A 21,854-nucleotide genomic window follows, 5' to 3' on the forward strand; every position below is an offset into this window, starting at 1 on the left:
ACTAAAATATATTTGAATGTATCCTACATACCTTAAAGGGCTATGAATTACAGTTTCAAGTCCAAAGCACTGAGAACAAATAGAGCACTTGGTAAAACAAGTATTTACGTGGCTGATAAAGGATACAGGTAGATTTGTCTTGACAGCTGGGGTCTGCAGGGAAATGCCTACCCAGAACTTCCCAGCCCTGGTTCTGCTTTAGAATCATCTGGAAATGTTTTTAAAACACACCAAAGGCTCATCCCCGACCAACTGAATGGAAATTTCTGGTTGTGGAAGGAACCAGAGCATCAGCATGTTAAAAATGCCTGGGGTGGTTCTAACGTGCAGTCAGGTCTGGGAACGGCCGCTCTACAGGGATTCTTGGAAGTACAGCTCTGTGCCTCTTCAGACAGGCAGGGCTGGCTCAGCCAGCAGACCCTGATGAGCACAGCTGGTGAAGTGGTTCTCCAGCTGAGGCAGGTGGGGTAGGGAGTCAGGGGAACAGCCACTGTGGGACTTCCTGACTGTTAGATCCTGCTGCAGCTTGCCGGTGTGTTAGAATGGGCTGGAAAGTCTGCTAGAGCTAGGCTGCATACAGGTTTCCCCAGCTTTCTCTGCTGGCAATCAAAATACCTCTCAGACACATTTGTGAGAGATACAAGTTTGCTTTCTAGAAAGCTCTGTTGGATGAACCTCCCTTGCAGGATGTCTGTGTACACTTTCTGATACATCTCTATGTGCCCGGCAAACATAACGTTGAAGCTTTCTGTTCTCCTGAGTTTGCTGGTAGCAGCGAGGGAAATGAGAAGTCAGTGTTGTTTACCTCCTGAAGCAGAAGAATATTTACAGTTAACACCATCCAGATTTTAAATCTCTGAACAACAAATCAATGTCCGAGACAAAGGTCAACACAAAAGAACACTTAATACAGCTTAGGTTCTTTAGTCAGAATTTGATGTCTGCCTGATGTTTTTCTCTGACAACAGTTGTAAGTTTTTAAACAGTTGATTGAAAAAAATAAAATGGACACACACAACATTTCAAATGTTGCTTGTCTCCAGGATTTGGTTCTGTTTGTTCGAGGGGTTCTCTGGTGGTTAGGAATTCATGCTGTATGTACTGTAGACTCTGGCCTCACCCAGCTCCTGAAGCGTGCTTTCCCCCTCCAGCCCAAGTATAATTATGTTCCATGAGGGGCGGCGGTGTGGTTGGCTGCAAAACCAGGGGTAAGCAATTCTCTCAAAAACAAATCCTGAAAACAGACTGTTACTGCCTATCTGACGTCATGTTTTGTAAGGCCTCCTGTCTAGAAAACATGCAAAGCCACAGCATTCTTTACCCAGCGGCATTTCGTAGGGTTAAGAGAATGCCTTGTTAGTGTTGCTTTCTGATGGGCTCTGCCGCTTGTCTTGGAACATTCCAGCGGCAGCAGGTAAGTCTTGAGGGGTCTGGAGGGAAATGCCTACCTTTTGATTTACTGATTTATTCCTGGCTTGGTGGACCTTGAGGCATCAGAGGGAGGGGGAGCTACATCTGGAGGATGTGGCGACACGAACCAGTCACTGGAGTGGAGCGGGATGTTTGTAACCCGGGGCTGGGCTGCAAGGCCCACTGGGGTAGAAAAAAGATTTTAGAATTTTTAAATTTTTAAATCCCATACTTTTAAACTTATTTTTCAGTGAGTTCTATAATGTGCATAATATATATGCAGTAGACTATGCTTAATGTTTCAATAAATAACTGATAACTAGATGATATTTATAAATATTATATAAATAATAATTATAAATTTTATATATATATATATATATAAAGGGTGCATGCTCAAAATTTTTTACTGGTAATATGCATGTTAAAAAACTAAACACAGAGACCACGGTTGTGGAGGTCTGTGAGGTAAGCGATGCTGATGTTGATGAGCACTGTAGGGTTTCCAGTTCTTTCTCCCTTGAGTTCCCCTAGCAGTCTCGCTGAAGGGAAAAGACAGAGACTGAATCAGCAAAGTCTGTGGCTGACAAACAGTTTTCCTTACCTTTCTTTGTTGGTTCAAACCTGACATGACAAGATTGCAGCCACAACACATGTTTTCCCTCGCTGGCCATCTGCAGGAGTGGGTGGCTGAGCGTGCGAGCCGAAGGAAAAATCAAAGACAACCCCATACCTGCAAGATGTTTTAAAAATTAGGATCTGTTGGATAAAAGGAACACTTTACTCAGATTGTTTACTATGGCATTCCTAAAGTCATTCCAGCCAAACTTTTAAAAAAATTTAACAGAGCAGGTAATTTAAAAACATTTTCTGGTTATTAAAACTTACTTGGCAGCATTGTTGTGAAGATCAAATGAGAACGCCCACTGCCCTGCCTGTGACGGGTGTGTAGTGAGTGTTAGTTTCATTATTATTGTTTTATGATTATTTTTAAAATTTTCATTATCATGACTCAGCACCCCACTTGGCCTAACTTTTTTGAGGTGGTTTTCCAGATTTCTGGAAGTCATTTGGGACCCTGGGAAATTTATTCTCTCTGACTCTGTCTCCAGGAGGGCCTGGTTTCACTTCCCATTTTCCCTGACCAAACATGAGCGCTTAATGCTCCTCTGATATGGAGCCTCCTTATTGAGCAGGTCCCTTGTAATGTGGCCATACTGGCCAGGTTGCTTTTCTCTCAGAAGGGGCCAGCGTAACTAGCAGGCCTGACAGGCCTTCACTATAAAAGATAATCTCTTTCATCTTGCATCCCTGCCACCTTGCACAGTGCTCAGTAAATGTTTACAGAATTGAATGGAATATTAGGAGACGCAGCAAGTTAAGTCAAAGGAATGACTCTCTAAAGGTGGGATATAAGACGTTACAGGAGGGAAAGGTGAAGTGACCTTTGGGGGTTAATAATCCTCAGACGGTACTACACGGATATCAGCCTAATCAATTTGTTGACATAAAGTCAGTCCAGCTGTCCTCTTTCATCAATACAGGAGGCTAATGGTGGGTGGGGAATGGCCCCATATGGGGGGATGCTGGTCAGGGGTATGCTGGAGGAAAACCGTAGACCTCATGGGAAATGAAAGTAGACAGCATCATTGTACATGACAAGAAGTCGGCTCCGGGTGCAGAGGTGCTCCAGCACCTGGAAGTGTACCATGGACTGAAACAACAGGCCTGAAGGGCGACTCTGGGAGCAGCACAGTGGGCCTGTGTCTTAGTCAGCTCGGGGTCTTATAACAAAATACCACATACTGGGGCTTAAACAACACACATTTATTTCTCACAGCTCTGCAGGCTGAGAAGTCTGAGATCAGGGTGCCAGTGTGGCAGGGTTCTGGTGAGGCTCTCTTCCCGGCTGGCAGACAGCCGCCTGCTTGCTGTATCTTCACAGGGTAATCTTTCTGTCTCTGCTTCCAAGGGCACCGATCCCACCAGGAGGGGCCCATGACCTCATCTAAGCCTAATTATCTCCCAAAGGCCCACCTGCAAGTACGATCACACTGAGGGGCAGGCCTTCAACATAGGAATTGTAGGGGATAGAATTCAGTCAATAGCAGCCTGAGTCTTTGGGTTGGAGTCACTTTCTAGCCAGGATCTTGGGCAAATTACTCAACCTGGCTGTGCATCGATTTCCTCACCTGTAAAATGGAACTATTTCGTACCTCAGAGTGCTGTTGTGAAGAGTGAACGAATACAGTTAAAGAACTTGTCACAGTGTCTGCAGCGTGCTAAGTGTGGGATACAGTGTAGGTTGCTCTTATTATTTGCTCTTATTACCTGGGAAGGTGGGCACAAACACTTTATTAAGTGGAAGCCAAGCTCTGCACTTGACCCAAGCTGAGGGCCCACCATAGCCAGGTCAACATTTCCCACTGGCCTCAGTAGTTGGCAGCAAATGACCTGGAACAAGCCCAGGTGCCAGCGCGTGTCCACCCCCACCACATCGGGTGTCCTGTGCAGGGCATCAGCCTCCCTCTGCCACCCCTGGGCCTAGTTGGTATTCCCCGCCTCTCTCAACTGCCGCCTTTTCTTAGCATCTCTCTCTCATTTTCTCTCTTCTCAGGGGAAAATCTTGAAGGGTTCTTGGCAGCCATTCTTTGGTGGCCGAAGGGCCCTAGTCCCTCCTCGAGGTGCCTGCCCGGGACTGGCTGCTGCCAAGGGGCTGACGCTCGTCCTGGTTCTTACCCTACTTCTATCCCCAAAGCAGGGATCCACAGGGAAGCCACCGGAACAGGACGCTTGTGGGAAAGACCCACCCCCAGAGCAGGAAGTCCAGACAGTACTGCAGTCTTTTTAGGCTCCCAGATTCTTTTTACCTTGGTCCTCCCTCCTTCTAACAGGCCTATCAGAAACAACACCCGCTTTTAAGAATAAGTATTATGTAATGCTCAGGTGAGTCTCCAGTAATGCCATGCATAGATAAAAACCACCTACCTATACACTTGACTTCAAAAAACTGATATAGTGCTCCAACTATACCATAAAGTAGAACTAAAGAGAGAGTGATTTACTATGAAACAACAGGTATTTCAATATGTAGATGCTCAAGCATGACTCTGTTGGAAGACACAGTGTTTGTCAGCTCCTTGCACTTGCAGGCAGATCACCATGAATACAACAGGCACAAATGCAAAGGGCGGGCAATGTGGCCACTGGCGATGTGATTTTCCAAAATGGCGGACAACTGCTGGGAAAGTTCCAAATAAATCAAAGTTCGATTTTGCCTGGATCTACCTAAGAACCACTGCTTCAGGCTGTTTCAAGAAAAGCACCGTGTAAGTGGTAAAATATTCACACATGCCCATTGTCCTGTCCAATTCCAAAGGGCCAAGTGAGAAACAGAGGCCTGGCCATCTGGGTCACTCAGAAGGAATCAACTGGCGTCAGACAGACATTCAAATCCCGGCTCTACCACCTACTTTAGTGTGATCTTGGGGAAGTTATTACCCTTTCTAAACCTTGACTTCCTCATCTATAAAATAGGCATACAATACCCACCTGATGCAGTTACCATGAGGATTAAGTGGAATAATGTGTGTACAGCACTGTATACAAGGTCTGGACTATGAAAAGCTCTCAACAAAGGATTTGGGGGTGATGAGTAGGCAGGAAATAGTGTAGGGGAGGAAGAAATATTTTTCCTCTACCCATCTTAGGTTCTCTAGCTGGAGCCCTGTAAATTAGAATGGCAGGAGACAGATTAACAAGAGAAAAAATACCCACCTGATGACCCACCTAAACAAACGGAAGTTCATTAACGTTTGTGTCGTGCGTGTACATATGGGCACACCCAGTGAGGAGTAACCCGAAGGGGTGATTCAAACTTGGGCTCACAAAACATCTTAGGCTAAAACAAAAGAAAAGGGGTTTGGGGCTTCTAGGCTGTGGGAGGCAACTTATGGGAAGGTGACCAGGGAAGGTATGTGACAAGGGTTGCCTTGTAAGGCTTATTGTGCAGATTCAAGGCAGTGCCTTCTGTATTAGTGGGTGTTGTTAAGAGTCCCTCCTCTTTGTGGTACTGGACAGGGAAACACCTTTAACAAATGGAAATTTCATTTAAAAAAGGAGAACCTATGCTCTGTTTTTAGAACTTTCCCTATAGCTCCTGGCTGTCAACAGCCTTAGCTCAAAATAATTCAGATCCCCAAAAGGTGTATTTCGGGGTACATATTCTGGGACCCTTCAGTAGTCAACAAATACTCACATCAGAGCTCTTCAGATGGTTCCTGCTTCCAAAGGAGTGACCAGCAGTGTCTCCCCCACAGCAGGAAATAAGCTCAGGAGAAGGACAGTCCCGCTGGGGAGCTGTCCTCCATCAACTTTGCCCTCTGGGAACCAGGCTCGCTGACCCACAGGGCTCGGTGGGTCTCCAGTGGCTCCTGGAGGAGGCTGCAGAGTCACCCACTGCCCTGCTGAGTCGAGAGCCCTGGAAAATACCTCACGGGCCTCTGTGGATGGGGAATTAAAGGTATTTTCCACCTGTGATGGGGTTCGGGGGATGCGAGTCACAAAGCAGCCAGCATCTTGGTGGTGTCAGGTTAACCAGACCCTGATTTTCTAGAACCCACTAGTTATTTCTGCTTTAGGTCTTTTTTGCTCTTGAAAGTTCCATCTTCTGACCTAGACAGCTGTACAAGGCACTAGTCAGGTCAAACTCATCCTGCGTTGCATCCCGTTTATGGATTCTCTCAGCAAACATTGAAGGAGTAACCACTGTGAGTAAGGAATAAAGCAGTCAGCAGTGGAGGCAGAAATCTCTCTGTTTATTTAATCTCTCAAATAGTCTATGAATCCCTTGACAGCCAGGCCTTAGTTTTATTTACCTCTGTATCCATTTGGTGCCCAGCTCAGAGCGTGTTAGTGATCGTAAAAGCTAAAAGCATGGAGGGCTGCCTGCTTTCCATGCACTATTTTAAGTGCTTCATATGCATTACCTCATTCAAATTTCATAACCACCCTTGAAATAGCTTTAATATTATCCCCATTTTAGAGGTGAGGAAAATGAGGCCCAAAGAGGTTAAATGATTTGCCCCAGGTCACACAGCTAGCAAGTGTCAAAGTCAAGATTTCAAACCCAGCCTCCTCTTGTTACCTTGTGCTCCAAGGCTTCCTTTATTTATTATCATTTTTTATTTATTTATTATTTATTTATTATCAATACATATCAAGACATATTTATTATTTATTTATTATCAAGACATCATCTATGCACATATACACACATTTATTTATTTGAATTAGAAAGTTTCATTTATGCTTTCAGCACCTCAGCATGGCCTGGTGTGTGAGTCTGCTGGTCTTTCTCCATGGAGTTCTTACACTTCAGATGGTGAGTAGCTCCCATTGCATCCCCATTTCTTCCCCTTCCAGGGCTTCTAGTTTTGCCTGTAGGAACACAAAGTCAGGCCCTGCAGCTCTGCGTGGCATCCAGATTTCCCATACTCTGAAGATAATATTGACTATATCAGTTCTATTTTTCCCATTCTTACACCCTTTTATATCCACTCCCTCTTTCAAGAAAGGATCTAAATTCATTTATGCTAAAATAAGGGTGACTAAGAATAACTTAGGAGTCAGTAAATTTTCAGAAATGATGTTCAAGTTACCTACTCTACTTCCTCTTAAGGCAGGGAGAGAGGGAGTCTAAGCCGGATGGGGGAAGGCTCTTCAGCTCAAGAATATCTCCACAACACATTCTACCTAAGAAAATATTTAGGTTTAAGTCTTTCTTTTAAGATACAGAGAAAAGAGGGCATAGGTACAGAGAGAGATGGAAAAGGAGAATGATAGAGATCTGAGCATTTGACACAGAGTCTTCAATGTGCTGTTCCTGTGCCTGAAGCACCTTTTCCTTCTACTCCTCCCCATAGTGGCCCTCCCCATTCTCCCATCTACTCCTCCCCATAGTGGCCCTCCCCATCCTCGCAACACCTCGTTAATTGCTAGTCATTCCTGAGGGTGCAACTTACACAGCACTTCCCTGACCCTCCTTCCCCACCCCTACCTAAAGTCAGATGTTCCCAGATATGCTCACTCCACCTCCTACCGTTCTTTGTAGCACTTCCAACAGTTTTAAGTGAATAATTCATAGTGTATTTAGTTGTTGATGTATGTCCTCCCTACTAGAACTTAAGTTCCCAAGGACAGGGCCTCTGTCTGCCTTGTTCAATACTATGACCCTGGCGCCTGGCACAAGGTAGGTCCTTAAATAAATAAATGTGTGAGTCATGAATTACCCATTTCGTCGATTATGTCTAGTGCATCCACATTGTGAGCAAGTGTGAGTCCTTTTCCGGTCCTCTGTCTGCCTCCAATAGAACCTCACCCAGATGCTGCCCTTCTAAGGCTTGTTAGCACAGCAGAAAGTGGACATCTTCTGAAATCAGAAGAACTGGGTGCAAGTCCCCACTAGGTATACGTCACCTCGAGCTAGCCTCCAGGTCTCATCATTTGTAAAATGGGTTGTTGTTAGAGTCAGATGTGAAAATGCTCTGTGCACAAGGCACCTTGGAAACATTGCTCTTTGTGGGGGTTCTGACTGGGATAAATCAAGGTCGGATCAAAGGCTAAAGCCCCTGGGGTGGAGTTTCAGGTAACTTACAACCAGGTAGGGAAGAATTAGGTCATAACAAGGGGTCTTCTCAGTGCCCCCCAAATCACACTGAATTGGGGGCTGCTAACATATAAGGCTTGTCTCAAAGAAAACATCCTAAGAATAAGACACCATAAGGAGCAATTGTGAAAGACTTTGAAATTTAGTGTGTACTGGCTGGTACATTTATCCTGGTTATTTCTACCTTTGTCTTGGACTATTCTAGAACTCTGGGGAGAGAGAAGTTAACTCTTACAAAACTAATAGTAATGTAATTAAATCCTGTGCATAGAAATGCAAACTGTCTGGTCGGATGCAAGTGATTATCACTTTGTGAATATTGACCAGCTGTGCCAGTTTTGCACTATTTGTAAATTCATTTCAGCATCCCTTATCTGCATATAAATGTGTGGTATTTTGAGATCTCTTCTTAGACTGTCATAACATCTTGCCAGTTCCCTCATTAATTAATGAATTAAATATAATCCTTGATGCTTGTTCCTTTTATGTTTGTGTAAGAATCATGATTATATTTTCAAAAATATCCTGTAATGGCACAGAGTACAATAAAACACAGATCCCTCTCCTCTTTCTGACAGATGAAGAGATAAGGGTTAAGTGGTGGAAAAGTTGGAACTGGATAGTTCAGCATTTCCTATTTCGTGGATTTGCTCACTAAACCCTCACTAGTGTCAAGACTGGGCTCGGCACTTCATGCTAGTCCAGAACACGGGGAGATTCAACAGGAAGTGCTTTGGGGACACCACAGGGCGTCTAAGGACATGGTGAGGCACCAGGGTTATCTGACACTCTCCATGCCAGTCTTCACCTCTTTTGGAGGCAGTCTACCTCTTTGAGAATCCATGAAAACCTGGATCTTAGACCTTCATGTGTACATTTTGCATAAAAGTTCAAGCAGACCCTCTAGAAATCCATGGACTTCTAGGATTCAGCCTCGCAGCCCTATAGAAAGACCCACGACTGTCCATGTCTCTACATGTGAAACAAGTTTTGCTCAAGTCAACCCCTCTCTCACTGTCTCAGGTGATTCATCAGGTACTCTCTTCCCAGCCTCCAGCCAGCATCCTGAGTAGCCTCAGCAAAGTCAGCTTCCTCGCTCTCTTTAAATGCCAAGAGTGAGGTATCTTAGAGCAGCCTGGCATATGGAATTTCTGCAGGAGATTTCCTTCATTCAGACTTGTGAAGAAGAGGAAGGGAGAAAAGGAAGGAGGCAGAAAAAAGAGAGGCAGCCGTGGGGAACGGAGCATCCCTTGATGCTGACTTTCTTATGATGCTGGGACATCAGGGCAATGCCAATACATTAAATATTGTTACCCACCCCCCACACCTCCCACCACATCCCAATGACCCAGAAAATATCACACTTCAATCTAACTCCCAGTTGAAATATCTTTCTAATTTCTTATTCTTCACACAAACCACCTTCAATATCTATATCCTTTTGCCATTTATATATACTGGGCATTTTGTATTTATGAAGTAAAAGATAAATTATTGATATATATTGTGTACATGTCCTTGTAACTTTTTCTTTCCTTTTTACATTATGGCTATTTACAAAGGCATCCTATTCTATTTTAATCTATGGCACTGAATATGAAGCGTCTATAGTATCAAGTTATGGCATTTCCTCTAGGAAAAAAAGCTATAGTAATTGTGTGTTTGCTCCTTGTTGCGGTCCTGCTTCATTTTCTTCTCCCCCAACCCCTGACACTTTCTTTCTGCTTTTAAATTGCTTCTGGCCACCACTACATTCTTAGGAAAACAGCTTTTGGGGTCTTGATTGCCTGTGTTCACAACTGGGACACCTCAGTGAAAATGCAATCCTGGCCTCATAGAATATTAGAGTTGGAAAGGAACTTGCAGATAATATTTTCAATCTTTCTCCTACCAAGAACTCCTTTTTTTTTTTTTGCCTCTTAGCTACAACCAGCTCTCCCTCCCCCAGAGGTTTGATGTTTTAAGAATTCTGTCAACCAACTGCATTTTGAATCTACTATTTCCTTCATTTTCTTCACTCTTCTTAACCAGATAATCTCTTACTGGACATGTTCAGTTTGGTTACTGGGACTGGCCTTAAAGTGTCATCAATTATGTTCCATAAATTCCTGTGCCAATCCATAGATGGAGCTTCTGATTGTCAGGAAACTGAATAAACAGACACAAAACACAGAACACAACACACAACCACAACACCACTCCCCCTACTTCTCCCCACATCACAAACCAAAAAGTTGTTTGACTTTGAACTTCAGGTTGGGATCATTCAGGGCAGAGTCCAAAGGACCTAAGCCTGAACACCCTCCTGGGGCCATCACAGTATTGCAGGAGAGAGATGATATTTATAGCGGACCCAAGTTATCGACAAAATTAACATTACAATAAATACTACATTGTGGCATAGAAGACAAAACTCGCATGAATTTTTAAGATGAAATGTGAGACTCTAGCATATTTTTGAGCTAGGCAATGGCTTTTTCGTTAGGCCTCTAGAAGAGTGGCACTCACTTTTTGTTGATGGGTACCTGAGAATGAAAGTTTGGGATTTATCATCACAGTTTCAATTATTCACCTATTAATCACAACCAGCTTAGATGTCTATAACATATCATCTGTCATTTTGTCAAGGTGGGAATTTTAATCATGTGTTGCTATATGTTGCTGGGTTTTGGAACAAACTACTAACCTACTGAGTCAGTCCAGCTTATCACCGAGCTTAGGCCTCTGGGCTCAGCAATGTTGTTCTCTGTTTCTCACCCATTCCATGGGAGAGATGATAAAATACAGGGTTGTGTGTGAATTTTAGGATTTGTACAAGTGATTTATTCAACATATGTTTATAGATCAATGGTATGACGATATAAGAATGATACGGAAAAAAAAAAAAAGAACCAATTCTTGGTCTTTCCAAACAGGTAGGTAGATAGACAGATCTAGATACACGTCTACTGTATATCTAGACCTAATGGCAAATAGGAGCATACATGCCACCACTGCCATTTGCCTGATCAGGATAGACATTGCTAAGCGATCTTGGTGTTCTTTCCTGCTGAGTCCATGTTTTAGTCTGCTCAGCTGCTATAAGAAAATACCATAGACTGGGTGGCTTAAACAGCAGGAATTTATTTCTCATAGTCTGAAGGCTGGGAAACTCAAGATCAAGGTGCCAGCCAGTCTGTTCCTGGCGAGGGCTCTCTTCTTGATTTACAGATGACTGTCTTCTTATTGTACCCTCACGTGGCAGAGAAAGAGGAAGCAAGCTCTCCGGTGTCTCTTGTTATGAGGACACTAATCTCATTCATGAAGACTCCACCCTCATGACCTGATTACCTCCCAAAGGCCCACCTCCAAATGCCATCGCCTTGGGGATTAGGATTTCAATATATGAATTTTAGGGGGACACAAATGCTCGGTTCATAGCAGCCCAGATATGACTGCAGGAACAAAGGACACCTGAGCCTCCTGTGTACCTTCTTCATTGTTTGGTATCAGAACCAGGAGCATATTATTTTAACCACTGATTTTGATAATATTACATCCAGAGCAATGCTTTCTATTTATAAATAATTTTTTATGAGATGCTTTTGTCATCATTATTCACTTAAGTTCATCCAAGGGACTGAAAACCTTTTAGAATATGACGACATGTCACAAAGGACCACAATATGAAGATTTATGTGGAAATCCCATGAAGTTTGAAAAAAGGAAATTTTAGCTAATATACACACACAAGTGAAAAGGTGTGTGTGTTGTAGGGGAGAAGACAAAAATCAAAGTCAAAATCTGGCTTTGTCCTTGAGGCCTGGCTGGGGGTGTAGGAGGGTGTCTGTGGTTGTTCTGTACATGGGCTTGTAGACCACCTTTGACTGTCTCTGAGGTCCCAGAGGAGAAGGGAGCTGGGATGAGAAGGCTGAGGTTGGCACTGGCTGAAGAGCTGAAACAGATGCAAGACAAGAGATATGTGGGGCCATGGCTATGATAAAAAGGAGGGTGGTGACAGAGATGGCCTCTGGCCCTTGGCTTGCCCCAAGTCTGTTTGCAGGTTTCCCATTTTATCCAAGACATTGTACACCTTACCGAAGCCACTAACTTGGTGTAATATTTGAGTAGCTCTTCTCTAAGTTGTGAGTAATATGTATCCAGTTGGAAAGGAAGCAACAGACCAAAAGATAAAAGGGTCCTAAGACAATGTCATTCTTCTGTTTATAGAAAGGGGTGCTTGGTTTGTCGGACAAGAGCAGTGACAGCAGCCCTGGGTACAGAAGAAGCTACTATGTGCTTCAGATGCTGGTACGTAATAGCATATTGCTTTCCTAAAAAAATTGTTACTTTGGGTCAGGATTTCTCGACAGCAGCACTATTGATTTTGGGGGCTGGATGATTCTTTGTTGTTGGGTTGCCCTGTGTAGTATAGCAGCATCCCTGGGCTGTCCCCTCTGGATGCCAACAGTACCCCTACTTCCCACGTATGACAACCAACAATGTCCCTAGACACTGCCAAACATCCCCTAGGGCAAAACTGCTCCTAATTTAGAATCCTTGCTTTAGCTAATTTAAGAGAAGTTCATATTTGACTTGTAGAAATGTAGTACAGTGGCAGCATTCGAGGGACTGGTAACCTTGGAGTGTGTGTGAATTCTTCACATCTCTGTGGACTGAACCTAGATAGTAATGTTTTGAATTGATTTTTTTTTTGCATATAATATTCTTCTGTCATACTAGAAAAATTCAGTATTGGATTGAGTTTAGAAGACATAAAGTTGAAACTAACCATTTGAATTCCAATATTATCCTGAAGGAAATCCTAAAACTAAAATAGCACCTATCACCAACAAAAAATTGGTCATTTAGGGCATACTGACTAGGATGTTTATAGGCTCTAACTCTTGCCTAAAAAGTTCACTGGCTTTCTTAGCAAGGAAAACAGAACTTGGGCTCAAAGAAAACTTTGCCCTACTCATGTTTGCTTGTGGCACTTAACTATTCTAACGGGGAACTGGTGATGATATATAGGTCAGCAGAGAGAAGAAGGATATAAAAATACTAGGCCAAATGAGAGGATGTTGACCAGTCATGGGGTGTCTTTTTGGCACAGTTGGGCCAAAAAGAGTTCTTTGTTGAAAATGTCCTACCGTTTTGTGTCACGTTGATAATAAAGGGGAAAAAAACACAAAACGACATAAAATATCTAGCCCACCTTAACTGTTTAGTCAAAGCACCAGCATGAAAACGACTCAGGTGGCGGGTGGTAGTGGCCAGGACACAGCAGGGGTCTAAGGATGCTTCAGGACCTTTCTACCTGGGTACGCTGATATGGACCCATCTCCACAACTCCTTTCCCCAGGCTCTACGTGTGCATCTGAGAGGGCAGATGGCATTCAAAATGTAGGCAAATCAGGCAAAAACCAAACCAGTTTCTTAGTTTAGCCCAACTTCAGCCACATCTACCTGTTGCATGTCACCCCAGTCTCAGGCTCCCACCGCATTTTATCCTCTGCAGGAGTCACGTGTACTTTCCCCCCACCCCCAACCCCCAAGAGCCCTTTCAGGCCAAAACTCTGTCAATTAGTGTGGAGCCGCCTGTGTGTTCCAGCCAAGAATGCTTTCTCTAACTTGGTCTCTCTGTTCCTCTACTTACAGCCAATTCACAGATTGAAAGGGAAACCAGAGAATGCTTTTCACAGGAAGGCAGCCGACTTGCTAGCTCTCTGGCCTTCCAGTGTTTTTGGAATGCCAGATATAATGAGACCCACTGCCAACCCAGTGACATGCATCCAGCTTCAGCCAGTGCCTGTCATTCCTAGACAAAGTCCGTCTACTCTGGCTCCTCCCTTGCTGGGGATCACAGCTCTGAGAGGCCCTGTCCTCGCACCCTCCACCCTGTCCAAGATACCAGAGAGAAATGGAGAGGCCTCTGTACCTGGGAACCTGGGGACCAACGTGGGTATGTCAGCCAGATTTTCCCCGACGGCCCGAGTTCTGACTACGCCAGGCCTCCCCACAGCGGGAGCCCTTCACGGCCCCAGCTTCCCCACCACCTCTGCAACCAAGGAGCCCCGAGGAGATGTGTAAGCTGAAGGGCTCAGTGCCCCCTTCTCTCAGGAGGAGACCCACACCCACAGCTTCCTGTGCTGCTGTCTGGGTGCAGAGAGCAACTTTCAGGGGAGGGGTTCAAAGCTCAGGTGGTCCCAGGCACCTCTGGCTTCAGCCCATGGTCAGCCACCCCTGGTGATGCATCCAGTGAACCTGACTATTTTCATTATGGGATGTACCTCAATCACCAACTCCTCTAGAAATGAGGTTTCTCTACAAAAAAGCTTCGACTCTGAGGCCGTTTCTGTTATCTAAAAATAAAACAGCACAACTTCTAAATCATCTCTCAACTGTTCAAGATTGTTTTTAAAAAAGTCAATTTTAGGCAAATTGGGAAGCCATAAGAATTTTCCACCTGTTGCCCTGTCCTGTATTTTTTTTTCCCATTTTTTCCTGCACTGGGGATTGGAATCTCCTATTCTTAAATTATGGCTATCAAGACTGGAAAAATTCCGATGCTGGTCATTTACACTTTGAATTCCTGCAGTCCTCTTCAGACTGTTGAGATAATCCTGATGTCATTGGTTTCCCACACTTGGGCTGTGGCTTCCAGAGTGACAGAGATAGCCCAGATTGTAACAAACAGGATAATTCTAAATCAGAAAATTTAAATAAAAAAAGTCCCTCAGAAAGGGACTGTCCTAGCAGAAAAATTTTAAAAATACACCAGTTTTCTTCACAGTGAAATCAAATAGATTCTCCCCTTCAAGTGGAAATAGCTTCGTCGACAAAGTATCTTTAGCGAGTGAATTGCTAGAGATGATCGTGGAAGAGCGAGCGCAAATCGGAAACTAAAATTCTAGCCAAGCAGGCAGGCGCCTGTTATTGAAAAGCTTCAGCAACTACCCAATTTGATCAGTACAACTGATAGAGATTCAGTCAAAGCTTTTAGTGGTGTCTTGTGTGCAGTAAAAGAAATGAAGAACTTAGAGCTGACTCAAAAGGAGGAAGCTGACTGACTTAATGAAACAGAAGTTGATCTACCCTTAAAGTTAAAACTATCCTGTTTAGACAAAGTTGAAAGGACAAAGCATATGACGTGATAGGAACCTGTCTATGAACTGGTTGCACAAATCTTGAAATTGGAAGAAGAATGATGTTAAGCATAGCAAAAGAGATTATTTGGTTATTAAAGCTTAACATATGATCAAGTGGCATTTTGTGGACTTAGTGGAGTGGTGTGCTGGTGAATGTTTAACAACTGGCTCTCTGGGGGATAAAGTCCTGATTGTAGTTTTTGCCATGACATCACTAAACATGGGGTTGGGAAGAGTTGTGCAGAAGCACACCACTATACAGTGTTTCCTTGAAACAGAGAGATAGAATAGGCATAAATATCCTCAAGACCTTGGGTAATATTAAAATATAGTAAAATAATTAGGAAGTGATGAGTTTTGAGTATTCATTACTTGTGCTTTTTTTTTCTTTCTTCCTTTCTTTTTCTTTTTGGTGAGGAAGATTGGCCCTGAGCTAACAATCTTCCTCTTTTTACATGAGGAAGATTGTTGCTGAGCTAACATTTGTAGTAATCTTCTTCTATTTTGTATGTAGGACATTGCCATAGCATGGCTCAATGAGCAATGTGTAGATCTGTGCCTGGTATCTGAACCCATGAACCCTGGGCCACTGAAGCAGAGCACAAACTCTACACCACTGGGCCAGCCCTTATTACCTGTGCTTTAAATACAGTTTATTTAATTCTAAGTTTAGATAATTCAGTTTTTAATAATGGCCGCGTTTAAAAACCAGCTCACAAAATTCCTAAAATATTAACAACCAGCTCCAGCACACCACTCGGAATGAAGATTAAATCAGAAGACAAAAAGCAGACACAGGGAAATCTTGCAGTACCAGAATGAGTATATTACTGTATTTCTGGACATAGCATGGAAACATTAAGAAAAGTTGTAAAATGAAAGGATAAATTGAAAACCTGGTGATCACAACTGTAACGTACCACAGGGACATTTCTACCCTGTGGGAAAGCATGTATATTGATAAAGAATCCAGAAGAGAAAGGAAAAGGAAATAGACAGATGGGGCTGTCATCACCAAAGCATATGCTAGAACAGGATGAAGAAATAGGAGAAAAGGAAGAAAAACATGCAACTGGGAGAAAACAGAGCAACCTGGGGGATTTATCTGGCCCCTCTCTGGTTTGGAATAATTCCTTGTACTTTAGAGTCTTAGACATCATAAAAGCTCTTGTAGTAAGAAACAAAATTTAGAAATGTAAGTTAACTCACTTGCTTTATAGACTTGCTGACTTTTAAGAGTTTTGAGAGGAGAAAATTTAAAAGCCATAGGGACAGGAGTGAGGGAAACAAATTACTTTTTTCTTACACTGTAATCTTCTACTCAGAAAAATGGGTTAGCATTTGAAGGGGATCAGAATATGCCACCCCCAAATATGCTGCTTTGGTGTAAGGATTATTTTGAGCTGAAGGCAACTGAGAATCAACAACTATAAGAAGAGTTCTCTGCCTTCCCCTTGTTTGCTAAAAGCAGAGCATAGACTTCCCTTTGTGAAGCTGTCTCCCCACCGCACCAGGAAGAGAAGAGCCCTCTTAGCATCAGACACTGAGAGTCAACCCTGAGACGAGTTTACAGAAACAGACTTTATTAAAATAACCCTTGTCTTCCATTAGTTCTCCCACAAATTTCCTAGTCACTTCTCCACAATTTATTGTCCTTTGAACCCCAAATCCCCTTCTCTCTCAAAGGTAACTCAGTAGCTTTCCAAGCTTGCCTAAAGGCTTCCCTGTGCTTACTTGATGGCAGATGCACAGCCTATTGCTAATATCCATTCTCTTTCCATGGCAGATATCACTAATTGAGCAGGATATGTTTCCCACTGAGCAAAATGTGGTCTCACAATCTCAACTCAGTGTACCAAGTTGTCATAAAACGTGAAACCTACTTGCCAATTCTGGCCAAGGCAAGCCATCAAAAAGACCTTGAATAAGTGAAGATTGCTAAAAAACAAAAATGGAAGAAAAACTTCATGTGGTTATAAGAAATACACAGAAATAATCTAATCTACCACTGCAGAAAGTAATCAGCTGCTTAAAGCTAAACTTATGGCTTCGGGACTTCAAAACCAAAAGCTGCTGCTGCACTGATAGCAAAAAACTTCATCTAATATCCAAGGGCTTGGAAAAGATCCTAATGGTGGTTTTATCTCCATTAAAGGCAATTAGATAAGCAGGCCATTAACTGTAGGCTCAGCTTCTGTGTTTGTGCCCAACAGGAAACATTTGTATTTCAAGCCTTTAAAAAAAATTACCATCATTTAGACATAGTCGATAGATAATTGGTGAAGCCAGTGCAGTAATAAATGCTGAACAGGTAAACTTGCCTCATCTGTAATTCCTTAATAACAGAGACGGAGTTCAGTGTGCAGATATCCACAATGCAACAATCTTCTATCTCTTTCTAATACCCTTCTGACAGTAAGTACAACTTTTTATTCATGTAGATTTACTGTTGTCGCACAATTTGATATTTTAATTTAATCAGTTTGGGAAATTTTAATTATACAAAGTAGGAAGGATAGAAAATAGAGGGCAGGGGCCGGCCCCGTGGCTGAGTGGTTAAGTTCGCACGCTCTGCTGTGGTGGCCCAGGGTTTCTCTGGTTCAGATCCTGGACGCGGACATGGCACCACTCATCAGGCCATGCTGAGGTGGCATCCCACATGCTACAACTAGAAGGAGCCACAACTAAAATATGCAACTGTGTACTAGGGGGATTTGGGGAGAAAAACCGGAAAAAAAAAAGAAGGAAAACAGAGGGCAAAACCCAAAACTTTCAAGCTTTTTTAAAATGCAAAGAATGATAATCAGATTAGTTGCATGAGGACTCCATTGTTAGGTAATAGACAGTGGTAAAATTTTCAAAGACAGTGAAGACAATGGGTCTATTTTCATCCAAGAGCCCACAAATCACCTCTAAAAATGCTTTCAAATCAATCTGAACAAAGGCAACCTCCTTTCTGAAAGAAAACAAGAAAAAGAAAAAAAAGCCCATTTGGGCATCCAAATTATCACAGGAACATAGGCATTATCACACTAATATAAAGCAAATGAAAGTCAGAAAGAATGGGCGGAGGGGCTGTCCTCCAGTCCCTATCTCATTCCCTCCCCACCTCCACAGCCCGTGGGTTCACACCCTCCCGATTTAAGAAGCTGAAAAAGAATACACATTCCTGGAGTGGAGAATTGGCCCATCTTGCGTCAAGAGTGCAACGCTTAGTCCAATCAACTATAGCCAAGACAGAAGCATTTAGAAAAGGAAAGATAAGGTTTACTTACACAGAGTGCAAGGGAACAGGCTTCCCAAATCAAAACAAAAACAAAAACAAAACATGCAGGTATTTAAAGGAAAAGAAACTCACGTTACCAAGGTTATGACTGCCACATTAGTCTGCTCGTGGTGGGAAAACAGCAGCTCTCCCACGTGATTATAATTTTCACAAAGGTTATGACATGTCTTTAGACATCAGCAGAGCAAAAATCAGGGATAGATAAGATTATGTGGATTACGGCGTCTAGGAAATGGTCAAGCCCTTATTGTTTTGGAGATGAGAACCAGTCAGGGTGACTCCAGCCTTTTTGGTTGAGCTCAGGGTACAAAGCTTTGCTCGTCCTGAATTTGATCTGTAAAGTGCTCAATCCCCCTGGAAGCAAGACGAAGCGTCAGCTTTTGCTTCTACAATTCGCAATCCACGCGTACAGCAGCCCACTCCACCTAAGGGAGGCAGATACAGGGCTGCTCTGAACTGGACAGACTTCCAGAAGAAAATGTTTACTGCTGCCTGGACATGCTAAGGCTGGTTAAGCCTAATTACAGAGCCGTAGAAGTCTACACTGCGGATTCCTAAGCCTTCACATTTGACCAGTACTTTATATAGAGCACTTTCATGCCTATTCATAGAGTCAACCCTCAAAACTCTGTGAAAAAAGAATACTAGTTAAAACTTATTCAGCACTTCCCGTATGTGCCATCCAGTCATTGAGCATTTACTAGGTGCTGGGGACTGTTCTAACATATTCACATATATTAACTATTAATTCACTTAGTTCCCATAACATGCCTATGGACACAAGGTATGATTACTATCCTTATTTTACTGGTAATGCAACGGAAGCACACAGGGGTTGGGTAATTTGTCCAAAGTCACATAGCTTGAAAGTGGTGCAGTTGGAATCTGATCCCAAGTAGGCCAGCTCTGGAGTCTATGGTTTTAATTACTGTCCTACACAGCCTCTCCAGAAATGAGCGCTATTCCAATTTTACAGATGAAGAAATAATCAGTTCGAGAAATTAAGTAACTTGCTCAAGGTCACTAACAGAAGGATAAAGCTGAGATTTTAAATCAAGTCTTTTGATTTCAAGCCAGGTTCCTTTCAATAATAACACAGCAGCAGCAGTAACAACAGTTGACAATTACATACAGCTAACTACGTCCCATGCACTGTTAGAAACACTTAACATACATTAACTAATTTAATCCACAGCTCTATAGCATAGATACTATCGTTATTCCCATTTTACAGAGGAGGAAATTGAGGCACAGAGAGGTTAAATAACTTGCCCAAGGCCACACAGCTGGGAAATGGCAGAGTCAGGATTCAAACTCAGGCAGTCTGTCTCCAGAACCTAGACTCTTAACCATGACTTTACACTGCCTCTCCGTGCTCTACAATTGTCTTCTTCAGCAGGATCAGTAAGGGAAAGAAGGAAGGACACATTTACTGGTTACACTTTTATATACCGTGATTGCTAAAATCACTGCACTTCCCTGTCAGGTCTGTCCTTGTGGAAAGATGATGCTTTGCATTGACATTAATTTGGCCTTGACTGACTTTGGTCATTGAAATGTGAATGGAAGTGATGCCACTTCTAAGCAGAAGTTCTAAGAGCCACTGCTGTCTCTTTCCCCTCTGCCACGAGACCTGCCTGTCCCAGACAGAAGCTGCTTCTTCAGAGTTGGTCTGGGAATGAAGATTTGGAGCAAAGCCACAGCCGACATACCAAGGATATGAACACAAACAAGAAGTACCCTTGGGTGTTGGGTGTTGTAAGCCATTGAAATTTGGGAGTCATCTGTTTCCATAGCATAACTCTGCCTAAGCAGACTTATGTGTATGTACTGAATATTTCATCTTCACAATAATCCTATTGGGTAGGTATAATTAGCTCTAGGAAGAAACTAAGATTCACAGAGTTTCAGTCACATGCTCAGTGGTATGGACTGAATGTTTGTATCCCCCTAAATTCAGATATTGAAGCCCTAACCCCCAGTGTGATGGTATTTGGAGATGGGGCCTTTGGGAGGTAATTAGAGTTAGATGCAGTCCTGAGGGTGGGGCCCCCAGATGGGATTAGTGCCCTTATAAGAAGAGACACACCAGAGAGCTTCTCTCTCTCTGTCTCCACGTGCACATAAAGAAGAGGTTATGATGAGCACACAGCAAGATGGCAGGCCTACAAGCCAAGAAAAGAGGCCCCAGAAGAAAGCCTACCTTTCCATCACCTTGATCTTGGACTTCCCAGCTTCTAGAACTGAGAAATAAAATTCTGTTTAAGCCACCCAGTCCACGGTATTTTATCATGGTAGCCTGAGTCAACTAAAACACTCAGAAATTTAAAAGTGTAGGGGGAAGGGTTTGGACTGAGGTCTGCCTACTCTTCCCACTACTTCAAGTATCACATCCATTTGCTCATCTACATTAAATTTGTAGGGTAAATGGGAAAACAAATCGACATCGGTGCTCACCAGTTATGGAACACAATGTTTCTAACGAGCTCAGTCTGCAGATGAATCACTGATTGCTATGAACCAGCGAGTGGAAAGTAAACTGTTTAGGAAGACACTGATGTAATGTAAATGTAATGAACTTTCCACTAATCTTCAGACACTGCTAATTTTACAGAGCTTTAAACATGGTAGGCAATCACAAAAAATATGTTAAGTGGAAACTACTTGATAAGACAGCATTCAGAATATTTTTAAAACCATAAAATGTGCATTTCATATAAATCTGAAAATTATATTACAAATTGGGAAGATTGGTCACTTTGGTGCTTGGGTTATGTATGTAGTCTGTGATATAATTCGTGTCTAACATGAAAGAGTAGGACTTTTCGACACCAATCACTCTGTCTCAGCAAACAGCTATGGAGAACTAAGAAAAGGTTCTATTTTATCCTGTGCCTATGCCTTCTGTACACATGGTGGTGAGGGGAGCATTCCATATTTTCCTGGGTTGCCCTGTGAGAGGCAAGTGTTCCTGTGGTGTGGCACCAGGGAATGGACTGCCTCCAGCCACGTGTTGGGGAGGGACCCGTCCCAGGGTCAAGAGATTGACGGTTGCCATGACCATCTCTTGGAGCGGGACTCAGGGATCTTATTACCCCCGCCTCATTGGATTGCCTACCCAGTATCCCTCCACTAATGGCCCCTTACCCCTATCTTTCCATCTTAGCATGAACTTAATTTTGTTCAAATATTGCCCAACCCCACAAAGCTGTGTGCTCTAAGAGATGCTGCCCAGTCACTCACCACACCCCACGGGTCAAAGGCAATCAGTCAAGGCAATCACTGTGGTCTTACTTCCTTTGATGGTAATTGGTTTGCCAGTAAATGGGTCTGTGAGCCAATTCTGGCCACGAGACTGGAA

General features: G+C 43.1%; 1 protein-coding gene across 1 annotated transcript; it reads left to right on the forward strand.

Moving 5' to 3' along the window:
* The first annotated feature begins 1,283 nt into the window (after positions 1-1,283).
* On the forward strand, positions 1,284-15,314 carry LOC138923633 (uncharacterized). Its single transcript, XM_070263700.1, has 4 exons — positions 1,284-1,414; positions 6,728-6,793; positions 12,287-12,367; positions 13,718-15,314. The coding sequence occupies exons 1-4, from the start codon at positions 1,373-1,375 to the stop codon at positions 14,147-14,149; spliced, it is 621 nt and encodes a 206-aa protein (XP_070119801.1). The 5' UTR covers positions 1,284-1,372; the 3' UTR covers positions 14,150-15,314.
* Positions 15,315-21,854: the final 6,540 nt, after the last annotated feature.

This window comes from Equus caballus, chromosome 3 (assembly GCF_041296265.1).
Source record: "Equus caballus isolate H_3958 breed thoroughbred chromosome 3, TB-T2T, whole genome shotgun sequence".
Lineage (NCBI taxonomy): Eukaryota > Metazoa > Chordata > Mammalia > Perissodactyla > Equidae > Equus > Equus caballus.